Source organism: Trichoplax adhaerens, genomic scaffold (assembly GCF_000150275.1).
Source record: "Trichoplax adhaerens TRIADscaffold_15 genomic scaffold, whole genome shotgun sequence".
NCBI lineage: Eukaryota > Metazoa > Placozoa > Uniplacotomia > Trichoplacea > Trichoplacidae > Trichoplax > Trichoplax adhaerens.
In genome coordinates, this window is record NW_002060957.1 from 1,560,012 (window position 1) to 1,587,071 (window position 27,060).

The 27,060-nt window shown below is 31.1% G+C and overlaps 2 protein-coding genes across 2 annotated transcripts; both read left to right on the forward strand.

The window, feature by feature from the left end:
• Positions 1-4,336: 4,336 nt before the first annotated feature.
• On the forward strand, positions 4,337-7,429 carry TRIADDRAFT_30868 (uncharacterized protein; the record flags this gene model as incomplete). The annotated part of the gene is made up of 12 exons (XM_002116378.1): positions 4,337-4,676; positions 4,932-5,000; positions 5,110-5,156; positions 5,322-5,432; positions 5,586-5,687; positions 5,852-5,959; positions 6,052-6,125; positions 6,310-6,441; positions 6,543-6,629; positions 6,734-6,806; positions 6,893-7,033; positions 7,136-7,429. The coding sequence occupies 12 exons, from the start codon at positions 4,337-4,339 to the stop codon at positions 7,427-7,429; spliced, it is 1,578 nt and encodes a 525-aa protein (XP_002116414.1).
• A 12,032-nt stretch (positions 7,430-19,461) lies between these two features.
• On the forward strand, positions 19,462-23,990 carry TRIADDRAFT_9570 (OTP-paired class homeobox protein; the record flags this gene model as incomplete). Its single annotated transcript, XM_002116379.1, has 2 exons — positions 19,462-19,596; positions 23,949-23,990. Coding segments are annotated over 2 exons (177 nt in total), but the record flags the coding sequence as incomplete, so codon positions are not given.
• Positions 23,991-27,060: the final 3,070 nt, after the last annotated feature.

The following is a 27,060-nucleotide window of genomic DNA, read 5'->3' on the forward strand; positions in this document are numbered from 1 at the left end:
ATTAATTATAAGTGAANTACCTTTTTATTATTTTCAGTGCAAATATTGATTAGCCAGAATCTTTAATGTGCAAAGATTACTGTCAGAAATCAAAAAAAAATGATGAGTAATACCAGTATTACAAAGCAGTTTGAAAGGTTGATATATGAACTATCCATAAAGTAGCAATTAATGGCTCATCGGAAGTAAGTTACGAAATCGATACTTTTAGAACTCGATCCGCCCTTATCCTTATTTAAACAAATGAAATACATAAATGATTTTTATTATTGCAGTATAATCACATTGAATGTTAAACTAGCACAAAATTTATTGGTAATATCAAGCAGATGGTCTTCTCCTTGCTAGAATAGTGTGACAAAACCTGTCGTACTAACTGTAATTAGCGTTTAGATCATACAAGTAATTTCATAATAGCAGATTTTATTACTGATTCTATACCGATTGCGATACTACGTAACAATATAACAGCTCTGACAGACAAGGAAAACTTCTTACAACAGCAGATCTTAGAAAAAAGGGCTAGAACAACAGTAACAGAAAAGCATAGCTGCTTAAATACGTCATCTAACTTTATTACAGTATAACGATTGCAAACAACATCAATTAAGACTTACAGAACTTAGCATGAGAATAAAATTCTTTAATTACAATTAGTATTACATTCTGTAAAGCAGAAATCAATATACTCGAACTATTGCAAATATTACATATATTACACCTTTAATTGTCAACAGCCCCAGATTTTGATATTATTTTTAAATTATATCTAATTTATTTTTACATAACATGTTGACAACGACAGCTTATCTAACAGCTTCTTTACCAATAGTAATTTAGAATTTACAGACAGCAAAGAACTGATATTTTTTTATCTACTTCTTTTGCATTATAATTTTTACTCAACTTTAGATAAAAGAAAATTCCATCTCTTGAAATGATTTTAAATTTACTAATTGCATGTATCTCATTAGCCTTAAATTAAATTCTGGGGAAGAAGAAGATATATGTCTTTTCTTTATTATTTATGTAGCTACTGGGATTAATATCATAGGTAATTAAATCTATTGATCTCTGTATTATTAATAATATAATAAAAGAATTCCTTACTTATAAGTAGATACATGAAAAAAATATTGCAATATAAGGCGATACTTTATTATCACAATTCTACGCTAAATTTTCTATCTAGTAGTGAGATAATAACTTCTTCATGCGTTGCTAATTATTTTTTTGAAGACTAAGATTATTAATTATCCACATATGTTATACTGGATAAGCTCAGAACTTTCCGAATTAATATAGATTCTGATGCTAATCATAAATTTTCAGATTTTAATTAGCTTGGGAAATTTAACTTCTTTAGTCTACCGTAATTATCATTCATATAATATATTTTGGCCGTTGTTGCATATCGTAAATATTACTTGCTAATGGAGTATTACAACTTTAATTTATATGGAGATAATTGCCTATTGTCACGAAGAGATTCCGTATCGTTTACTGTTACCTAATTTGATTTTACTTTAACGATAAATTTGGCCATGCGGTTGTAAATCACTACCGGACTCAATTTGTGCTCAAAGTGGCTTCTACGTGCATTTGCATTGATGACAGCTTTTTTGAGTTTTGTATTAAGTTATGTCTTTGACCTTGTCGTTGTATCTGCTTTTATGGTAAAGCAATAAAGTCCACAATACAAAACCCGTTTTATCATCTACGAAAATTACATGCTTGTCCGTAAACAACAAACTTTACTTTGTATCGATTTGCAATTAGCAATTAGCAACGGTTATTACACATAACAATAATATTTTCATATACGTAGAAGTTTAAAACTTATTATGACGTTAAGTTGTCATACGTGTATATTAAGTGAACAAAAATTAATTATAATCTAAAAATTTATGATTATTTTCTATATCTCAATTATTCCAGAGAAAATTTATTTGAAGAAAATACATAGTAGTAGCATAAGCAATTTTGGTAACAAGTATTAATGACGATACAATTGTTGTAAGATCTATTGTATACATTTTAGACCATCCGAAAGTATCAAAACTACTTACAATCTTTCGTTACCCCCCCCCCCATCACTATTATAGGGTAACGAAAGATTGTAAGTAGTTTTGATACTTTCTGCTGGTCTAATATACATGTTAGATAAGAACAGTATAGAGCAATACATATGCAGTATTTATTACTTGATTGAAAGCTATAAGTAGGTTTGAAAGTGATTGCTAGCTATATACCTAAATCTAATAATCCCGTATACAGTACTTGCGTTTGATCCTTATAGAAGAACAGCACAATAAATGGATGTAGTTGGTAACGATAATAGAGACTGAATAACATGTACCTGCTATATCTTTCTTTTAATAATATCGTCCACTTTCTAGCTGTGGTTGTCATTATGGAAATAAAATAAAAATAAATAGTAACAGTATACTTGAGAACATATAACTAATGATAATTTAGTAAGTACGATATTGTAATTCATCGCAAGTAATAATATTGGCATCTAGGTAATTTTAAGGAATAACTGACAGTATGATAGTAGTCTACAATCACAAGCTTAAGTGGCAAAATATTAAAACAAGTTAGCTACTCTGTCATTCTACAGTCGATGTACTGCGTAACCGAGTTTAATTATCTTTTACATGTAATATTTGTAAAAGTAGCGAATGGAATGTATTCTTGCAGAACAGCACTGGCAACAAAGTTCTAAGGTTCTATGCCTCTAGCAGATTCTAGAGTTACAATTAGTTCACTCTTTACCTGAATCATATCCGAAAAAGGCATCTGATTATTTTGCCATCCATAGCTTGTCCGGGAAGTTGGCGAGGATCTAAGAGTATATATCAAGATATACTACTATTAAAATTACTAGCAGACTACCCGTTGAAATGAACGGGAATTAAATTCAAAGCAAGCACATAACTTGTAGATAAACATCAATTGAATACTCTCGGAACTTATCCAAATTCAAAGAAATGAGCGTTGTCGTCGCAAAGGTATGGAAAATCTGACTAGTGCGGAATAAATTATCCAGTTTCTCACGGTTACCCGTTTGGGAAAGAAATTCGTAATTTTAGTCCAATTTTCTCTTTCTCAACAATACCTTCCAGTTTAATTAACGATAATTAGTTAATAAAAGTTATTTTTCTATATTAAATCGATGTAAAAGGTTCTCTTTTATTTAGGCATATGCTGTAAATTACTGACTCTCTCATTGGCAAGGAACCAATGAATTGAGCACATATTATAGCAGATACATACAAGACCAGAGAGTATTCTCTACTTTCCGCCTCTTCCCCACCCCCCCCCCCCCCGGGAAAAAGGATACCCCTCAATTTTTTGCCCTTTAATTCCTTAACTTAAGACAAAACACTAACGACGAGCAAGGCTGTTCTGGACTCCTAGATGTGCTAGGAAGATTGCCTAAAAATAGTCCATGACGTGATCCTGTATAGACCGATATTACGACGTGACTTGTAAAATGGTTGAAGCGACCAAACATGTAACAGCGACCAATAGTTTGTATAAGAAACATTAAGGCAACATTATAACTAAATATCTTTCAACCATTTGAGAGGGCCTCGCCACGCCCCGGCACTGTAATTGTGATCTTCTACTGCCCATTTCAGTATACTGAAGTACTCTATACTTCAGATGGACGGATTTCTTCGATCGCAACGTCGAAAATACGGTAGTTAGTTGGTTTTTAGTTCGAAATGTCTGTCCGTATGGTTAGGTTCAGCTCATAGAGTTGACTTAACTCTATGGTTCAGCTAGAGCCATTTTTAACACTACTACATTCATACTGTTTTTTACAGTTAATACTATACAGTACTGTAGTGTACAGTACAGTACAGTACAGTACAGTACAGTAAGAAGTACTGTACATTCAGTATGCAGTACTGTACTTGACAAAATTTTTGTTATTGCACAGTACGGTACTGTACTTTACAGTGTACAGTATGTAGCATAGCTGCACTGGTACTTGTAAAATGCGTGAGAATCACATGATCGTAACGAATCGTAACCATACTGTACAGTAGACCACTACAGCACAGTCACCACAGTGCACCAAGTCCAGTACTGTACAGTACAGTACTGTACTGTACCGTACTGTACGTACTGTACAGTACGGTACGGTACTGTGCTGTACAGTGTACAGTACGACAGTATACTGTATCTTTGCTAGTCCATCATTCTGTCTGTGTGTCCGCATACTGCAAAGTAATAACTTAACTTAAATATCCAAGACAAGACGCTGTCGATACGTTTTAAACTGCTTATACTGTCTGTGTACCATAAAATCAAAATGGCAATGATGAAAACGATTCACTGGTTCAAACCGTTGATTCTGTTGATATTGGTGGCTTATCCAGCCATGTGTGTGGTATGGCCGATGCCTCAAATGATGTCAACAACCTCGACTGTACTCACAATTAATTCAAAAAAATTTACCTTTCAATCGAGCAGCAAGAGCGATATATTACATCAGGCATTCGAAAGATACATGAATATAAGCTTCATTCCATTAGGGAAACAAATTCAACCACAACTTTCGGAATCTTTCAACGTTACTGCTAGTAGTGGTAGTCTTACCAGTTTGAAAGTAAACGTCCATAGTTCAAAGGAAGAATTAAATCTGGATTCTGTGGAAAACTGTAATGATTGATTTTGGAATTGATTCGATTCAACGTTTACTCTCTTTATTCAATGTCGATGTGTTTATCATTGTTTCATACAGTAGTGTGGTGTATTGATGATGAACAGCGAATTACAGTTAATACTGTGCGTGTGTACAGTATGAGTAGTACCTGTACAGTACATTAATAGGAGTCCACACGACGCCCATGCCAATAACTTCGATCTTTTATTAAGTTAATTCACTAATGCCTGATACTTATTTCTGATCGTAGATACTTTGACGGTAACGGCAAAAGGAGCTACATTAGATGCTGACGAAGTTTGGGGAGCTCTAAGAGGTAGTACAGCTAGAAAGCTGTCCAACATAACATAAAAATATCCACGCCATAGCTAACTCTTAAAATGGGGAATGAAACGATTTTAAGGCTAAACAAGATTATCTTTTTGTAGGATTGGAAACTTTTAGTCAACTTGTTGAACCTACTGAATCGGGCATGGTAAGTTTAGCTATTCTTAAGTAGTTTTACAACTATTCATGGCTTCATGCTGTAGTGGAGGCTTCGCTTTTAACATCTCTTCAAGACTTTGTAATACGTTATATACTGTACTTAATATTTACGCGTAATATGAGTTAATGTGATTTTTGGGGATCTGAATGTTAGTTCCAGATTAACGAAACTAAAGTTATCGACTTTCCTCGATTTAAACACCGTGGTATGCTTGTCGATACAGCAAGACATTTCTTGGATATGGAAGTACTTTACGAACATATTGTAAGTTTACGTTAGATCTAGGACGCTCATTGATGACATTTAGGAACCGATAAAGATGAATTGATGAAAAATGTTTCTAATTACTACTATTGAAACCATTTAACTAAGCTTCTTTTCAAAAGACATAGCTAACCGGTCAATTTTTCCACATAGGATGCTATGGCTTATAATAAGTATAACGTATTTCACTGGCATATCGTTGACGACGAATCCTTCCCATATGATTCAAAAGTCTTACCAGAAGTTACGGCAAAGGTAGGCTGTCAATATTTTATTGATAAGGTTGAGTCGTTTGTTACTGTACGCAATTTATCAAATAAAGTATTTTGATTGGTTTGAGCTAAATGGTATTATTTTCTTCATCAGCAATGATTAATATTCTACGGTATAAAAACATGCTATTTACATTTGTCAATTAGGGATCCTTTAATCCTAAAACCCATGTTTATACTGCTGATGATATTACCAAAATTATCAAGTACTGTAGATATCGTGGTCTAAGAGTAATTCCTGAATTTGATACTCCGGTAAGCACTGACATGAATCTGTATTAGATAGCCCAGCGAAGTAGTATACATTTAAAATGTTTACATTTAATAAATAACATTCTTTAAAACAGGGACATACTCGATGTTGGGGTCGAAGTAAGCCAAACCTTTTAACAAAGTGTTACACTGGATTTTTGCCTAACGGGTATGTCAGGGCCACTTCCTTTATTAGTTTATGACAGTGGACTCCGTTTATTATATAATCATAGTTTGGACATGAGCTATTTTGCTCTTTTGAGAATAACCAAAATACAACATGTTGGTTATCTCAAAGAGAAAATCGGAACATGCTGGCTTTCTGGAACTAATAGTCTTATTTCATTCAACAGCAAAACTGGCCCAATCAATCCTATATTTCCTGAGAATTACGAATTCATGAAAACTTTATTGTCTGAAGTTCATAAGAGATTTACTGATAAATATATCCATCTAGGTGGTGATGAAGTCTTACTTAATTGCTGGTTTGTATGCATGAAAGATACGTACTGTTTAGACTTTGATAGTGCATATAGCAATGTCGGTGACTACAAATATTTTTGCAAACGCAAATTTTATAATATAGGAAAAGTAACCCTGATGTTAGAAACTGGATGGTAGAGAAAGGATTAGGCAATAATATTTCTCTATTGGAATCCTACTACGAGTCCAGGTGCTGTTCATAGGAATAATGCATTTTATGCTAATGCATAGATAACATAGATATGTTATACAATCTGAATATGGTCTCATAAAATTTTTTCTTAACGTGAACAGATTGTTGGGAATTGCTTCCAATTTAGGCTATGACTACATTATTTGGCAGTCTGTTGTAGATAACAACGTGAAGGTACAACCCCTCGCATCTCATCTTGCCGAAGTGTTATTATCCTGTATTGTAGCAAGCGTAAATAATAATTTCTTAATTATTTACAGGTAATGCCGTCTACGGTAGTCAACGTTTACAAAGGCGGATTTCCAGCTGAATTAGATAGGGTAACAAAGAGAAATTTTACTACTATCTTATCTTCATGTTGGTACTTGGATATTTACGCTTACGGACCTGACTGGAAGAGGGTATGATTTATTAGTTAGAAATTTTCTACAGAATCCTGATATTTTGTTAAATTTTGTTGATATTTTACAATCTAATAAACTATTCGAATATAATATATATAGTACTATAGTTGCGAGCCCTTTTCTTTTAATGGTACTCAAAAACAATACGACCTAATCATTGGCGGCGAATCTTGTATTTGGACCGAATACGTTGACGATACCAATCTAATATCCCGCGTATGGCCGCGGGCAAGTGGAACTGCTGAACGACTATGGAGTGCCAAAAATGTGAACAGCATCGCATTAGCTACACCAAGAATACATGATTTTAGATGTAAAATTCTAATTAGACGAGGTATTCGAGCTGAGCCAGTTACCGGTCCAGGATTTTGCGAGTATGAATTTGGAATGTAAATGAGTGAAGGCTGCTATTTACTATGGACATTGAATACCTGACCATATAATTCATATTAATTGATAACTTTTCTTAAATGATTTCGTTACTTTCAGTGATCTATTATGTTTATTCTCAGATATGATGTTCATTTTCTAAGCAAAGATAGTTTTTAAATGTCAAGTTAGTGATTTTTTAAATTGTACCATATTTAGTTTCATTTTTGGAATGGCTGTGATTACCTACGATGGTAACTGACGGTTGTTTTAATGTAATGATATTTGGTGGATAATGTACTAAAATATATCTTATTTTATCACTCGAATTGCATGCTCAACAATTGAAAATAACAAGTTTCTCTAATACAAAGATTGAAGACATTAGCTCAGTAACCCTTAAAAACTTGCGAAATTGATACTGATTTCATATAGCTAAAGTAGTTTCCAGATTGTGTGCGATAGCCAAATCTTGCTAACTGCAACGTTTTGTATGGCTATATCATGTTCTCCCTTCTATCAGAATCAATTAATTATCGCTTTTAAGCGCTCGAATACTTACTCTGCATTGCAACAGTGGAATATAGATTGACAACGATGGTGATAGCATGCCGACTCCTATATTATCGCTGTGTATGCTAGCTATACTAAAAGTAATTACCTAACAAAGGAGGCTAGGCTATGACTCGGTCTGAAAGCTGTTAATCTCTTGATTACCCTTAGTTGTATAGGAGAAATATACTAGTGCTCATTAATAATTATGTTATTAATAGGTATAGCATGCCCAACGTATCTCTTTAAAATAATAGCGAATATTATAAGCAAAAGGCAATAATTTAGCTATACAACTAGTTGCGCTCTTACATGAGGTGGTATAGTAGTAATGTAATTTAAGTAACAAATATAAGGTGCGGCCTTAGTATATTTTACCTTTTGACTTGATAAACTTGACAGAAATAACTCAACACGTTGCAACTATACTGTTCACAGTCGAATACTACATCGAAAACGGGATGAGCAACAGTATTACAGAATAACTTCTGTGTAGCTGTCGTAACATAATTTATCCGACAACTTATCTAAGAATGTGTTGATAGTAACTTAGCTATGACGTTTCACATATTTTTGATAGATAACGGTATAGTTATATAATGTAATCCATCAAATGATAATTAATCGCACTAGTTATACTGTACTGTACTGTTTATGTAGACTTACTATAAATTGACTGGCTTCTCAATAACTTTAGGTTTTACTGTAGTTTTGTCTAAGAGAGACTAATGGGGTCACTCTTTCTCTAGACGATTGGAGATCGTCAGTATTTAGAGGCGCACTGTAGCCAAATATTAGGGAGGACAACCCTGACAGTAGACTCGTAGTGCTGTAGTAGCTTAATTTTCTCCTGTTACAAATTTTGTGTAACAGCAACATAACAACTACATTTTCTTATTTATCGACCAAGATTGGACTAATCACTATGCATATACTCGTATGGTAGCTACATGTTAAAGATGCGTAATGCATTCTATTCTACTGATGGCGTAAAATAAATAGCAAAAGAAATATTTGTCGAACCTGATAGCTTGCTATTTTCAATAGACTAAGTCATATACTAGATAAGTTAGTTAATTACTTCAACTATATTACAGCAAATTGCATTTCATTTTGCTGACAAAACGAATACTAATTGATCATTTTTAATACTTAAAAAACTGCTGTTCTCAATAGGTTAGTCTGACGGTTACTACATACTACTGACACTTACTTTTGCATAATTTGCTGCACACGACAATCTAAACCTTTATTATTGTAAGCAGTGGTAGGCATGAGTTGACGTATTCTGGTGGTATATGTTTTTAATTCATTCGGTTAATGACATAATGAACTTATTAATTTATGTCACTTGCTATGTCACTAGCTCTGACTGCTACTTGCCTTAAGTCAAATTTCGAAATATCATTTTCACGTCATAACGTAAATCAATTTTAGAAGAATTTCAAAAATCAAATCTACAAATACAACAGTATTTGGAAATACTATAAAATGCAATTTTCGATGTACAGTTTTGAAAAAATTGGATAGTGAAACATGGCATTTACGAGAATTCACTTTATAATAAACCTTATGTTCTTGTCTAATTTTTTTAGCACTATACAATCGAGTATACTGAATTCATGAACTTTATTTTAAGTCAAAAGATTATGCACGCGCACACAACGTGTATGTGAATTGCTTATATTTGATTATAATTATATAATTATCATTCACTAAATAAAATATAAACAAATGGTATTATAATTTATTTACAGTGCTCTGTCGACTTGATGCATCATTCAATTGTGAGCTACCTATCGCACACTAAGAAGGGATTCATACATGGTCTGATAACCTAGCTCTGAATTTTGCTAAGTGTAATGCGTTGTGTAGTATACGTTCTCGTTCATTTGAACGGGTACTCGATTAGTATCTACTAATTGTGCAAACATAAGTGGGTAAGATTACACTTTTATATGAGTAGAAAGAAAATAAAAGTTCGCGTATTTAGAAGCGGACATTGAATAAATACCGCTGACCTAAAATAATTATTGCATATGATACTTTACCAAGCAGCATCTGCTATAAAATACTAATGTAAATGTACATGCGTACACTGTTGCTTATTACACTGTGCATTGTTTTCACACTGTTAAGAATCTTTTGAATCTGTTATGAGCATTTTCAGTTTAGAATTTCCATTCAAAGATAGCGTTGGTGTCTTTAAGACATAAATTATATCACTATCAAAATTAGAATTGTTACTGAAAGACTCCAGAATATTCGAGTATTCCATCTTTCATCGCTGCAATCCTTTAGCACATCGGATTGGTTAAATTAAAATAGTTGTGATTCTATTTCCTAATAGAAAATATCTGTAAAGCATACTATCTAAATAGACTAGGCACTATTTAAAATATTCCAAGTTTAACCTGCAGTTTTTATGGTATGGCTATAGCACCCCGTAAGATCTAATGTTTATGATATTTCAGACCAACCTTATTATCGAGTTATTATTAATTTTAATCTCTTAAACGATTTAGTGGAACTGATTCTCTAGGTCTTAATTGATCGTTAATTGATTTATATTAATTAAGGTTGTTTACTGTTAGATTCTGTAATATGTTATATTATAAATTTACCTCTCATTCTAATACTAATATAAGTAAATTGTACAACCGGCACATTTTAACAATGCTCCATTAGTTTATGGCAAATGTATATAAGCCAGTGTAACATTTTAGTTGACTAATTACTATCTCTTAGTCGTATACAAAGGTTTATACTTTTGTTTACACTTAGAATAAAGACTCAAAAGCTAAACAAACTTCTAGCCGCATATAGTGCTGTGTCACAGTAGTTAGTCTAATTCGCAGCATTAATTTATCTCCATAGTTAGTAGGAGCTCGTTAAGTAGCCAGTAAAATAGTTTAGTCGATTACAAAGACGACCTTGTGACAGTAACATTAAAATTAGATAAATCGTTTAGGAATGAATTGTCGAATTGAAGTGAAATAGCTGAGCCAAAATATTTTAACAGTAAGCATAGCCTCTGCTAAACGCAATCAATTTAGTTGACAAACTCATTCATTGAATTTTATTTAGAACTTACAATCTTACTAACGAAATAGAATTTGATCACCCCAAACTACTATTTTACCCCGGCGGCAGCTGAATTGCTTCCATTTAATAAAAGTAAATCATTACCAAAGTTGAAATAGATATCCACAGCGTTAAAAACTGTATTGCAAACGAAGCGAACTTAAATACTATTAATAGATTAACGGTAAATTGCAGCCTATTGATAAATTTAAGGTTGACTAGATTTCTTTTTAAACGCTGCTTTAATCTTAACCTTAACCCACGCGACTTCTTCCTAAGTCATCATATTATTCGATGGTAAGGTAGGCTAAAAAGTTCGAATTAGCTTCCAATATGATTAAAGAAGCTTTTATTTTCTTAGTTAATATTTGCTTGATTAATGATTGTTACGAAATCAATTACAAGATTACTGTCATGATAACATTCTCGCAGTGTCGTAAACTGCAATTAATCTTTTAGTTTTACAGCATCAGTAGCTCTAATGTTTTACATGAACTAATTATGTTGTCTTTTACGCGCAATACTTTAATTCAATCATCTTGGTTAGGCAGTTATATAATAGAACAATAAAAAGTAAAAGTAGAAACAACAATAATGAATCCGTTATCTTAATTTAATTAATGATGTTTAAACAGTAACAACAAATTCTCCTTCCCTAGAAAAAGACTAAGAATTAATTCCCGTAAATCTAATTGGCTTTTACAGTCCTTTATGGAACATCAATAGAATAAAATAATCATTTTATCCAGAAGCAATAAAGCCATACACGAAATTCGATTACTATTAAGAATCAACACTAAATCTCATTTCGCGAAAAGATGCTAGTAGTATCTATCATTGTACTGTATGTCTACCTTAGATTATTTCTATTTCATAATAGAGCTACATTGGAAACAATTTTGTAAAAATTAATATTATACTACATCAGTAAAAATATTAGATTCCATTAATCGGTTACTAAATTTATTAAAATATAATATTGGCCATGATATTATACGTATACCTAATTTGCCAAAATCAGTTAGAAAAACTGAATATTTAATAAATCTAAAGTGAATCTCTACATTTACATGAACTTCGATATCGTAATACAGTTCAAATAATATATTTTACGTAACCATAATCTAGCAAATTGGTAAATAGCAAAGATAGCCAAATTCAATATTGTATATCAATATTAATTCAGAATTAATTCGGGCATAATTCTATCGATTGCCATAATGCTTTACTGTAACATTGCTATAAAATATCGATGAAACATAAATAAAACGGAATTACTTAAGCAGTCTAATTCTAAAATTAAGATAAAACTAGCATAAATATCTGTAGAATCAATTTAGCGCATAAATATTTGCTTTCATTAATCAAAATGTTAATCCTGATAATAATGAAGTAGTTTCAAATTGCGAAAAAATGAAGGATAAATGGCGAATGGATATGCGCTTTCGAAGATTCGATATAAATGTAAAGCGTCATAAAATGCCCGATCGAGCCTTAATGAAATAATTTCGCATAGGTTTTCCTCCAGCTAGATAATAGAACCTAATTGGTCTAATTACCATTCTTATATAATCAGTAACCCATTGTCTTGTCTTTTGTATTGATGGATCGCTTATGTCCATTTATCTATAACCGTTAATTCTGCAGGTGTTTCAATTCCTCTAATTTTCTCTGTCGTAGATTGGAATATTAATCAATTTAATGGAATGAACTGTTAACACAACTAGAAAGACCAAATACTGATGGTTAAAAGCAAGCTAGTTGAATTCATAATGCTAATTTAATCGTAAATTTTAGCAATCATTTAATTCTATACAGTATCAAAATGATTGTAGTCTATTCAATACATTATCATTAGCTATTCATCTTTATTCTATTCAAGCTTGTAATTTTCTCCTCATTACCCCACCTTCATCCTTCATATGAAATGTAAAAAATGCCGGAAAGACGGAAATGAATCAAGACACAGTTGCGATACTATAACTTATCATATTATGATATATAGAAGAGGATCAAAATAGTTTTCCCGATTTGAAATATTGATATTTGCTGGAAAAAACAATACTTCTGTGTCCCAAATCGGTACGATTTATTACAATTGTTGTTGAATTCACCTTATTAAATTAGCTGTGTTTTATTAATTTCTAGTAAAAAAAATCGAAGATGACAAAAGTACTATTTGTTATCAAATAATGATAACTTTTAATACTATCTAAGTCATCAAAACCTGTATCTGGTAGTTGTCATGTGTACTTCCATTATATTTAACCCTTCGGAAAGGAAAACATTTAATTAATACGCTTGTTAAGTATTGCAACTTTCCTGCAATTATTTTGCAATCCTTATTCTCTGATCAAAGTACTGTAAGCTCCTTGTAGAATTAGACGAATCTGATTCTAAATCGTTATAAATTTACTGGCATCTATTAACTAATATTTTACGCCCTAATCCTTAAATCTAGTAAAACTTGATTATATTTATAGTAGTGAAGATCTTAGGAATATCGCATATAATGTAATCGTTAACACACTGCAGTAACATTACCTGTAAATTTTAGTTATAGAACTTCACCAATATTTTTATAATTATCTTCCTCCTTATAGCAATTAGAAATCAGCACACAATCTTATTCAATTAATTTATAACTAGCGTCAATCAAAATGATTATTTTATGATTATTTCGCAATTCATTGATCAGTTCCAATGATTATATGCAGCAAATATGACTATTATAGAATTGGATGTAATATGCTTCATACCATCGTAGCACTTACCGGTGCCTAATGGCTAAAACTTCTTAATTGCAATGGATATGTCGTTAATATCAGTTACAGTATTCGGATTTAAAAGATAATTATTTCTTATTTCATATTTTACACCGGCAAGAATTGAAGAAAATCGTACGCCTAATAAATCCAAGGGGCATTTCAATTGCCATCAAAGCTTAGCCAAGAACACAATCTTTGTTCATATAAGCTTCCCTTCATTGCAATTTTAAATTATTACTGTTAATTGTCCAAAAATTTATGGAGTCAATTATATAAATATAGGCATTTATCGGCAAAATTTTAATAAAAACAACTCAGGTTTCGTAAATAAAGGCTACACTAAAAGGCTTACTTTAATGAATTGCAACGGATTTTATTTTGATTGCATGTTATTTCACATAATACTCATAAATCAATAACGTTCAACACATCATCAAATTTTTCATCTTCTCGTATAGTCATTATTTGGTCAGCTTATAGAGCCTTGCTAGATATAAATAGCTATTCCAGTAAATCTCATTTCTGTTATCAAATTTCTTATGAAGTATTCGTCAAATTACGGATATTCATCCTTACTTCTTAGCAAAATAGCGATGTCAGTAAACTTATCAATCTTCTCCATACTCATATATAAGGCCAATAGAAATAATGGTGAGAAAATCTATGGTCATACTGCGATATTACCTCTGAAATCTTTAGTCTTAAAGCTACACCTCTGCAGAGATGAATATAGAGAATCTAAATTGCAGAAATCATAGGTGACTTAAAAACAATTTATAAAAAAATCAAGATTTAACATTTGTGTTGACCAATTTACGTCAACTCTTTTGATTTTTTTTACCTTGAGTTTTAGTACTACACTAACGGACTAGTCTGCTACCTAGTTATCTCATCTTGCTTATAAGAATATTATTAATGCTATATCAAACCTATTGATGCTATTTCATAACAAATCAGTAAGCTGATTTAGCTCATGTCCTTCTTAGGATGTGTTGATATTAAATCTAATATAGCTAACCCAGAATAATGATTGTTAACATACAAGTTAACAATCCAAATTTTATTTTTCTCTTTCAAATATGCCTAAGTAACACATTTTTTGCAATTTTATTACAAATTTGAAATATTTAGATTTACAATCCAGTGATAATTAAATGCTTTCTTTAGCATACTCATGTAGTGACAATTTATCACCGATGGCTGTGATACTTATAAACGATTGCTTACATTGTCTTTTTTTAAGAACTGATATTTTTCTATCGTAGTTACAATTTTTCCATGTCACAGAACAAACAGAACAATATAAAGAACGGAAAGTGAAATCGATTTGTTATCATGCAAATAATTATGTATCTCCCTTATGCACGTAATTATCAATTTTCATTGAAACCATTGAATTGGAATTCACCATGTTTAGAACTATATTAGGATATTACATTCGAACTCAAATGGATTAGATGGAAATTGCTTTCCGCATTTCTGCATAATTTCGTTAATAAAATGATTTTGCATCAGTAAAATTATAAGAATTTTTAATCTTCACTTAATATGAAATCACTTATTTCACTAAAGTACTTTTTTATCAATTCGAAACTTTCCGTTAACACTAATCTGTTTTCATTGATTTTGAGTTTGATTGCAGTATCACAGTACATAGCTCCTTAGAGTTTTATTTTAATCTATTTTACGTTATAAAGAAATTAGAACTTCTTTATATAAATTCTGCAAAATTTGTCCAACTCTGTGGCCGTAAATCATTCCTATATTAAATGGTAGCAACAATTACAGTTTCTTAATCAATCATGATATACTGCATATTGTTTCCTTTATCATTTTTGTTATAATTTCAAATCAAAACAAATTTTATTAGGGCTACTTCATCCTTTATTATAATAAAATAACCCAACGATAAAAATGTTTATTAATTCCACGTTGAAATATATTGTTGATCTATATTATATGCTATAAGATAACTAACTACCTAATTTTACGGTTATTTTGAGCTATTATTGGTGTAATAACGCTTTAAAAACATTTATTACGCTATTTGGAAACTGGTAAATTATTCTAAGGCCATATTTTAACAGCATGTGCAAAATAACTAAAATAAACCAATTCAAACAATTCTGTTTTTGAGCTGAATTTGTACTGAATTATAACTATTACTATTGCTAGGTTTATTTTAATTGAAGCCGTTGTCATGTACTTGATTAGTGATATATACATGGTTATTCTATAGCAGTTAGTAGCTGGTAATGAACGTAATGATTAATATGGAATTATGAATACTATTACATGTACTACTGGTACCTTAACTTAACACCATGCATTGCAGTTATTGCAAAAATCTCTGCCAACTGAAAATAAGGACTCTTTTCTACTCTTTGCAGAATAGATTTATTTTATATAACAATGCCATAAAATGAAAGTTCTATTTTTAGTCGATGCAAAATTTTTTCTACCTCTAGTTATTTGAAGCAGCTGGCATTTTGATAAGAATAGCTAGTAGCAAATTCTGCGAATAGAGTTTATTCAATCAATCATCATGGTCAAGTTAAGCCGGCCAAGGCGAATATATACTATAATGTTGACCGTATTCATGAAGACTTCACCTAGTTGCAGTGAACAAGTGCAGTAAGTGTAAGAATTAATGAGGGTGGAGAGAAGGACGGCAACAATAGCTTCTGGCGAATACAATTCTCTAAGCAAAATGAAGAATAAAGTTCTACTGCAATCACTAAAAAAAATCAATGCTGGTTTAGCAGATTTTGTCAAATACTAAATTCAATATACAGCAAAAAAATTAACATTAATACATACGATGCAAGCTTTTAGACTGTTTCCTATAACTCTCTTCACATTCTACCAACAGCCGCTTCCATCCAAATTAGATCAAGGTTTGGCTTTGTTCTTAAGTATTTAATAATTTGTTAATTGTTCTTTTAATACAAAGAAATAGCTGTCAGTCACAATCTTATTAACGATTGCATTTAGGTAAAACTTGAACAAACCAAATCTGTAATTGCTATATTCTTACGAAATTCCATTATTTAGTATTATTTCAGCATGATGGGCTGCTTTTAATAATGTTTAGACTATTAAAATGATAGTATTTTAGCTTCGATTAAAGCAGCTGTAAGATGAAGACATTTGAAAGCTTTTCGTCAATCTGTCAATATTTATTGTCCATGCTAATAAAGCTTTCGTTTCCGCTATTGTGAATTCAACTAGTCAATTCCAGACGATTGTATTTAGCTGTGCTTGATCATCTAGTATAAGTGTATAATTCTTCAATTGTGTTGATCCACTTGAGCCAGATTTGATAATTTATTCAATTACTACTTCAGAAATGTTAATTAATCTTCAATGATAATTGACTTGAATTAATGTAAACATCAATCGACAAATAGAACAGTCAATATGACTATTTTCTATCTAATTTAAATCCGAACATTTTCTTTCAGGATGCTTTATTTTAAATAAGTTCAACCATATCATTACATGAAAGAAGCATACCTTGGCTGTACTACTAAAATTTTGTAACGACTACGAAGCATAACGTAGATAAAAATACTAAACAAAATATTACTGACAAGGTAGTTTGTTGTTTTTTCTAGTTCATATTATTGATTATCTAATTATATCAATGAAACTTTAAAAATAGAATTAAATTGAAATTCTAAACTGATTTGCTATTTAGATTTTCAAATCTATGAGAATACAATTACTCTGTCTCATATTTTTCTTACAGGTAATGTTTTACCTATCCATCTTGACAAACATCGTATTCATACCTAGAACTTGTAACTTATTAGGTATCAGTATATAGACAATAGCAATGGCAACAATGACGTAATACTTCAATTCAATGGATTTAAATCCTAGTGAATCGCCATAGTTTAATACAGTAACCAAATCTGTTTAAAGAAAGTATCATTTATTTGGCAACGGTAGTACAGTCTCATAAATGGCTTTGAATAGAGTAATTTGGTCATGGAAGTAATAAGCAATAATTATTACTTCACGTAGATAGTTATAATTGAAAAATTTTGCTCATGACTTGTTCCATTTTATATCAACACCCCAAAATATTAAAATCAAGGCCTACGATAACAGCTATACGATTGTGACCGTTACCCCACAAGGAAAATTTATGCCGCATTTTCAAAGTTAGAAAGAAGGGCTTTTTAAAATCTGTTTCTAATTACTGATGACCAGTCAACTTGATTGTTATTGACAAGATAGAGCATCAATCAACAAGAATTGATCGGTTATTATTTAATACGAAACATAACCAATTGGACGTGAAAGTGAAATGGTTGAAAATTTAGCAATATAACTCAGGATAACATAAATCTTTCAGCACATGGAATAATTCATCCATAACTAACATGTGTGCTATTATACCTAGTTTGCTAGACTATTAAAGTGGATATTGTTACCTTAATTGTTATTGTTATTGCCAATCTTATCAAACAATTGTTGAGCTATTGAATTGGTGATTCTTTTATTATCTAATGACTTCTATTGTTTTTAGCTTAGCTAGTAAAAGAGACATCGCTGGAAATACTAATGAAATAAGGCCTTAATTGAATGCTTGAATGAGTTAATTACAGTAACTGCATCGGCTATTTGTCATAATAACACCTGACAATTTCTGTTTCTGTCATGGAATAAAGTAGAGAAAGAGAGGCACATGTCTAAATTAATAAGAGACTATCAATAGCAAGTAGGAATCGATCCAATCCAAAGAGATTTACAATAGCCAAATGGTAGCGGAGAATTATTCATGTTTCACAAAATAATAGTTGTCAATACAATTGAACATGCTATTGACTTGAATGAGACAAAAAATTTCAATCGTAAATACAAGTGTTATTATAACGTTGAGGGTAAGCAACATGTATCGATTGCTATTGAAATTTATTGCGATGCCATTGAATTGTTGTTGGATTGATATTTGATGGTAGAAGACAGTATATTATTAGAGTCCACTTGAAATATTGTCATAATTGTTGTTTAACTTTGGCAGAACAACCATCAAAAATTAGAAGACTTGGGACTTTTACTAGATTTTTATTAAAGTAAGTGATGTTGAACGGAAACAGTAGATCAACTAATAAAGAATTTACGAATGGTAAGCCGTGTTTTATATTATTTTAGTTATATTAAATCAGAGTAACAAGATTGATTACAAAATTAATGACATCAAATTGAGTTCAATCAAGGTTCAATTTGATTTGAGCAATATCAACTAGCTGAAAACGATCATTCAAGCATCAGTGATACTATTTGTTCAGTGATTATTATTTTAAATCTTTATCAAACGATTGATTGTGCCATCGTTTTGTTCACATCATCAGCAAGCAAATATGATTAATATTTCATGAATTAGATATGTAAAGTTTCCATGATGAATCTAAATTAACAGACATCATCAAATAGTAATGGATCGTTTTATTTAATTAGGATAGTAATTACCAACTAATATGGATATTATTTATATCATTAGGTCGATCTTGCGTTGTTAATAGCCAAGAAGTGGAAGACATGAAAACTAATAATACTAGCGACTTAAATTCTCAACAGAATGACCTGGGTAGCAGTCCTAGCATCGGCAATGGAAACGATGACGAAAAATGTAATAAGCCTAAGCGACATCGTACACGTTTTACACCTGGGCAATTAAGCGAATTAGAAAGATGTTTCAGCAAAACTCATTATCCTGACATTTTTATGCGCGAAGAATTAGCTCTAAGAATCGGATTATCGGAATCACGAGTTCAGGTAAGGAGGATCTGCCTGTGATTATATAATTAATATAGCTTATGAATTGCTTTAGCTAGATTCTGGGTGTGCAAAGTTTTAAACTAAACTATCAACATTCAAACTTAGCTACATTAATGAGGCTACGTTTATTTTCTGCCGCTTTAAGGTTCATTGATTGAATAGAAATTAATCTTTACCGTCTCAAGATAGTATAAGTGAAACTCCATGTCTTTACATTATACAACAATATGCCATATTTTGGGTAGAAGTAATTTTAAATACTGCCGAAATATCGATCTAATCTATGAACTACGGTACTTAAAAATGAAATCAATTTCTTTTTCTAATAGTTTTTCTCTGAACTCACTTATAAATATGCCCGTAATGTTCGTTGAATCCTGCATAATATTCTAATCCGCTACATTAATTAAGTAAAGCAATGACAACTTCCTAACCTTGATCGATGATTGCCAATACTAACTGATGACGCATGTTAGGCTATTAAGAGGATATTTACTTCACTTTGGTACTGAAAAATGAGAAATGATGCGAGTGGAACAGTTGGCGTAAGCCTGAGTACATTATTATTAACAATCTCCGCCTAAGATTATTGTTTATAGGTGAACATTAAACAGGTTCTGGTTTTAAGTTCATTAAAGATATATTATGTCAACGCGAATTGTGCACTACTACGGTACTCTTCTGAAAGAACTGCGTCGAAATTCATAGATTCTATATCATATGAATACAAACTCAGACTTTTTTCCTTATCTCTAAACAGTATTAGATTTTAACCAGTTATTACGTTTAGTTAGCTGATCATTTACTAATAAATTGTTTTTACGAAAAAAGATATTCTTAAAAAAATCTCTACTGACTGTACTTGAAGAGTTTTCTTGAATTAGTAAATTGGTATCACGATTATTGAACGACTTAAACTACCTTTAACTTTACAATTGAGAAATAAACTACTATAAAATTTATTCAATGCAAAAATCCACGTTTTTATAAGACAACCCTCAACTATAAAGATGTTATTATTCCAATCCCTGTTGAATACTAAAATGGCAGACTTGAATATTATTAAAATGAATTTGCTTTTCCAATAATCAATCTTCTTTGTTAGCTTGTTAAGGGTCAATATTTGCCCTGATAACTTATTAGATGAGTCATTACCTAGGAATTAGATAGAGAATATTTAATAACAGCCTATAATATTCCTTCTTATCACGTTTATTTAGCTGCATAAATATAATGATTATTCTCGATCACTTTATATGTACTACCAGCATTCCCAATTTCAGAAACCCTGTATCTATATATTTTTTATTTGTTACGGATACTGTAAGGTCCTTATGTTCTGAGATAAATTTTTTTACAGGAATACTTCGCTATAATTTATAGAGAACTATTATTAAGAAACTTTACCGCTGAGCAATCTGTGGGGTTGTTTATCATTAATAACGCTAGGAGCAGTTGTTAATATCTAATATCGATATGGAAATTATTTTTTGCAATTTTCAGCATAAACATCATTAGAAACAGCTCTACTTTCCAATAGTCTATAACAAAAAATGCAAGAATGAAGATGCCTGTCAGTAATATTATCATGGCATCTAATCTTTCTTTTGTCCGATCAATGATCCATAAATCTAGGTCTAGTAGATATGATGTCTCTGCCGTATTGATTGATATTAGTTAATTTTAGTTTTACTTCTTATTTCAGTTATACAAGTATACCGGTTTATAAATCTTCTTGTAGATATATAATATCAGCTACCAATTTTTTTCCCCTACTAAGGATTAATTCCATTGAAAATTTGATCGATCATCATTTGTACTTTCGATTTCATGCTATTTGCAATTTTTTAATTCATATATTAATTTTATTCTATCTATGAGTTCAATTTCATCTAAAGTGTTTTGGCCTCCGGCTTCAACGATTCTGTTATTAAAAGAATTCTAGCATTACTTCGTCCAGTTTTTCTACATAGCTATCCTTTGTTATTTAGTTTTGTATCTATATGCTATAGTCACGAATACGTTTTCTTTGTTTTTAATAATATAATTAATGCTTTTCATAAATCTCCAATCGATGTTGAGAATTGCATTATTGCATCAAATAATAGCAAAATAGCAGAAAGCTTTTCTACGCCATACCTGGTTGCTGTATTCTCCTGAAACGCTGTATTATTCGGCAACAATTTATCTGTTTCTCGGCCAATGAATTTTTTTTACATTTATCCATGATGTAATGAATTGATTATATAACAATGTGCAAAAGTTGGGAAAGGCACCCCAAAAAGTAGACATCAATAGATTGTTATAGTCCATTAAAGCTATGCATTGCGACTGTTACAGTAACATTACATGAGACCTGCAAATTTTTCTGCCAAAACATACAACGCTTTTCCTCTTCACATAAATTATTTTTGTTGCCAACTAATCATAAATCTTAGATTTAAATTCAGTATTCGCCATAGTTAATAAATAGAGAAATCATACTTTTTGAAAATAAGGCAGGCTACTCTCTTTATTGAATACTCACCGAGAATTCGATCCTTTTCTACGTTACGAAACTGTCTGTCTACTGCTGAAATAAATTTAAGCATAGTTGGACTTGCATATTATTAGTACTTATATTACGAATATCACTACAGTAAGCAAATGATGAGAAATACCGGGGATAAGCTAGAATCGATGCTTTCTTTCGACAGTAAAAATTGTTAATTTCTAGTTCAATCGTCATTAGTAAAGCGATCACATCATAAATCAGTGAAATCGAGATTTTAAAGAACCTGCACCGTTAAGGCTTATCGATTATTTGCAATGTAACAGTTGTATATTTTTATTGAAATTGTTTTAGCTTTCATGCTTTCGCTATTTCTCATGTACTCATGCTGTAGGGGCTCACGAAATTGTTTAGTACGTTATCATGCAATGATAAAAACGAGATTGAAAATATTAGATCATGACAATAGTCCCTTCCCATTATGCCGTATATCCTAATCCTATCTGAATTGTTAAATTATTCTAAATTAAAACCAGTGCCTTTTGTCCTTAATAAAATATTCTATCTGGCTACTGCTTGCGTATATTGCTACAGTATTAACTAGTGCAATAATAGTAGCATAATGTCAAAGCCGTTATTCGCCAACACTCGCCCACTATTGATTTCACCCATATGTAGTTGAAAACAACTATAATCGGCTGCATTGCTCATAGTCAAGGTAAATGCATCTAGAAAATGTTGTTCTATCTGCATATTGTTACATAATGTTATTACGGATCTTTACTATCAGCTTTTATTTTCTAACGGACTTCACAAATGCTACATGGTTGACATTTTTCGGAATAAGCAAGTTAATAAAGTGATCATCCATTGCCATTTTAGCTGAAAATTAAAGAGGAAATAGATACAGTCTTTCTGATTACCTATCTCTCTTAAACAATACAGTAATGTAAATGGACTGAAGTAAAATTTAAAAGTATTAAATCTCTAACAGAGAATACTAACAATTGTTGGGTCTAGCTGAAGAATAGATGATATTGAATTGAGATACTTCTGATTGCTCCCTAACAGAGATATTTGTACCCACGAAAATTAATTTCAGTAATGATTATTTTCATAGGTATAAAATAGAGAAATCATGGAGCGTACTAATTTTAATGTAAGATATTTACTACCAAGCCTAAGTATTATCAATAAATTTCGTTCGAAATAGTATTATGCGCACTACGCGTACAACTTGCAGTGCGCTATTAAACAATAATAGTTATAACCCTAACCAAATTCTGTCTAGCTATAACGAAGCAATTTTAGGAGTTTTTATACGTACTTTACAGCAATTGCACAATAAACTTTATCAAGTCAAAGACATATGTTTCCCCCACAACGAATAAAGCAACTCAATTCTTATTTATATTATACAACTATATTTAATGACATATTTTCATGGATAGGCTAAGCTGATTCTATACCCGCATTTGCGACAGTTCTTAAAACTGTAATACTGTTAATATATACGTAATCGTGATTTTTTGGTTAGCATAGTTACATTCTAACAATAAAATATCCAAATTTGACATCGAGAAACTAGCAACCTCTGAAGAAAATAATTTTAATTTACCATAAATTCTCAATTTTGAAAACACCAACGTACTAGTTACTAGTTATTAAAAAGAAATATTATTGGCACGCTTTACGATATAATTTCAAGAGAGTTTAAATATGCATTCATAACCGAATAATACATAAAACTCTTTTTAAGAGAGAAGTAAATGCAATTGCTGCAATTAAGACTTATCAATAAATCTAATATAAAGAGAGAATACTGATAAAGATAAATAATTATAATTTAAAATGGCAGGTATGGTTTCAAAATAGACGCGCAAAATACAAAAAAAAGAAGAAAATTGGCTCGAATGGTAACTTGTTTGCCTGTGGGTCAACATTGCCATCAGGCCAGCCCAGTATTAATAGTCATAATTCTGTTATGGGCGAAGGTCTAAGCTACGGAAATTATCATTCAGAAGAGCCTTGGCCAACATTAAACTCGACCGTAATGACAACATCGCCATCACAACCTGTTTCGTCCTTGCAAGTGCCTAGTAACCATCTATCTCAACATCCAAACCAACATCAGCAATCCATACTACAATCTACCGGTGGACGAAACTATCAACAAAATCTCCATCATCATCAAAATTATTCCAATCAAAATAATTCTAACGTCAATGGAGCACCTAGCATGTTCACATCACAGCCTTCCACTTTCCAAAACGCGCAATATGTCAATCCTAGATTGGCTGCTGCTACTCACCAAGGCGTTTCCTTAACTTCGATGCAACCAATTAATCAATCAGTGGCAGTTAATGACTCATGGCAAGGATCTAGCTTAGCAAATTTACGTCAAAAAGCTTTAGAGCACAAAGCCACCATTAACTATATGTAATATTACAAATTAGAAAATCATAGCAAGCACAGTTGGTCTAATACTTAAGAAAGCATTGCTTAGTTCTAAAACTTATTAAAATTATGTTTTACATAGGCTAAATTTAATGCAAACTTGTATTTTCCCTAGTTCAACAACCTAGTTTAATCCGATATGTAACAATAAATTTTTCCGAATTACCATCAATTTAATTGGCATATAGATGATAAATCTGAAACAAAATGCAAATTGATAAAAGCTCAATCCTTTTTTTCCTCACCAATCTACTAATGAATTTCATCCCAAACACATTGAATGCATTAAAGACAACATTTTGTGTAGATCAAAGTGTTCAAATAGATTAATGTAACTACGTAATATCAGCATGGCTTTGTTTCATGCTATATTTATCAATCGCCTATAAGCTGCACTGACTGATATATCTGCCATAAAATTAAATCTGACTACTTAATTACAGTACCTGAATAAATTATTCGATGTGAATTGTATTTTTAGCATGTATTTCAGCAAGTATAACGCTATAATTCAATAATAATATATGAGTTTTCATAATTCCATTCAGCGTAAAATCTGTATGAAATCTTTCTATAAGATGAAGTTAAAATATTATTAGAATTCTGTTAAAAATATAGGATTTGTTTTTCTGAGCTTGGTAGGATACAATTCATAATAAATACTGATCATCATTACATCAAAAAAGGAATCAGCAAATAGAGATTTCATCCTCCTGTCAAATATTTTCTACGAAGACTTTCTAAACAGTATTTTTCGTTGCACTTGTGTAGATACTAGAATATATGTCGAAATAACTAATTGGTTTGTATGGACATCATTCTGAACTGTACAGCAGATAAAAATAATGATGGCTGTATCAAAGAAAATCAAAAGTACGGCGAAATTAATTTTATCCTTATAATGCTTTACCTAGTTATTTCAGTCGTAGTTCCATTAGCTATTGTAATTTCAAGTACAGCCGCAGGCAATATCTAAGCCCAATAAATAGATTTAGCACAATTAAACATACTAATCCTCTATTATATATGGCAGAGCATAGATTATTACATGATTGTATTTCTATTTAATTTTACGTATATTGTAGAAGTGCTTAAGCAGGTGCAAAAGAGCGATAATTCAAGATGTCTGTAGATAGAGCTTTATTGCTCGATATAGCTTATTTTAATTTAATTCTCTATATCTAACCTACAATTATGATCGACAACCAGCCCTATATCCTAATTTATCATTGAAATCGACTATTGGTTTATAATTTTGTCCTCATATTCCTACACCAGAAAGAGAAAATGAAAAATGTAGTTTAAATTTATTGGAGATGTAGTAATCTTCAATTTACGTTGGGTTAAGCATAATTAACTAAGAACTTTAACTTAGGAAATTACCCTTGCTTGTAGTTAAATAACAAAATCTCTTCGAAATATCTTCTTTGAGTAGCAAATTTTCGAATTTATTACAGTGGTTGTATATAAATTCTTGAGGTTGATATTAACATTAATAATATTCATCTGAATTAACCTTCAGGTAGTCAATGAAGCATTTATTCAGAAATGAAATAAAATTATCTGAAATATATCATAACTTAAATATCGCCTCATTACATAAATTCTTTCGTCTACTGAATTAATAATCCTACATATGATTTTACTATCTCATACTATCTTAAAATCTCAGTCTAAAATCATTTTTGCATAAAATCTAAAGTTAAAATGTTGAGATTTCAAGAGTATCGTCTCTCATATTGGCGGTAGGCCTCGAAGATTTTTCGTAAAAAATCAGTCAACGAAATAATTCACTTACTGTAGCCCACAAATTAAGAAACCCTGAAACTAATAAAATAAGGCCGTATACTAGCGCACTTGTACATGCATATAGAATGGCAGCATAGACACTGTCTCAGAAATGAAACTTGCATATCATATGCAAGACCTGTTTTAATGAAATTCATTCATCTTAAAAATTCGTCGAAATAGTTCTTTGAAGGAAACATAAGTTTTTTTATTAATAAAAGTAAGATATTTAAAGAGATATTCGACTAATATCGTATTACAGTTATGTTTGATAACTACAGGCAGCAAATGCTAGGTCTCATTGAAAGTCATGAATGAATTGAAACTATTCTAAACCACTTCCAAACGTATTAATATTCAATAATAAGGGATAATTCTTTTTCTAGCCGATATTTGATGAATAAATAAAATAAAACTCATAATTATTTCCCAAATTCATCTCTAATTTAATAAGATCATAGGTCACTTGTTCAATTGCTTCGCTTAATTCAAGTAATAGAAACGAATTAAGTTAGAAGTAGTAGTAATATCGAAAAAGATATTTTATTCAGAATTTTTTTTTAAACTTTTCCTGGAAACGTTGATATATCACCGACAAATCCTACTTTACAGCTTTTCATTTTACAAGCAAGAATATGCTGTACGTACAGTATGCACTGTACTTTATTGGAATTATTTTCTTACTCTTCCTGAGTCCTATCAACGAAATTACAAAGATTATATAC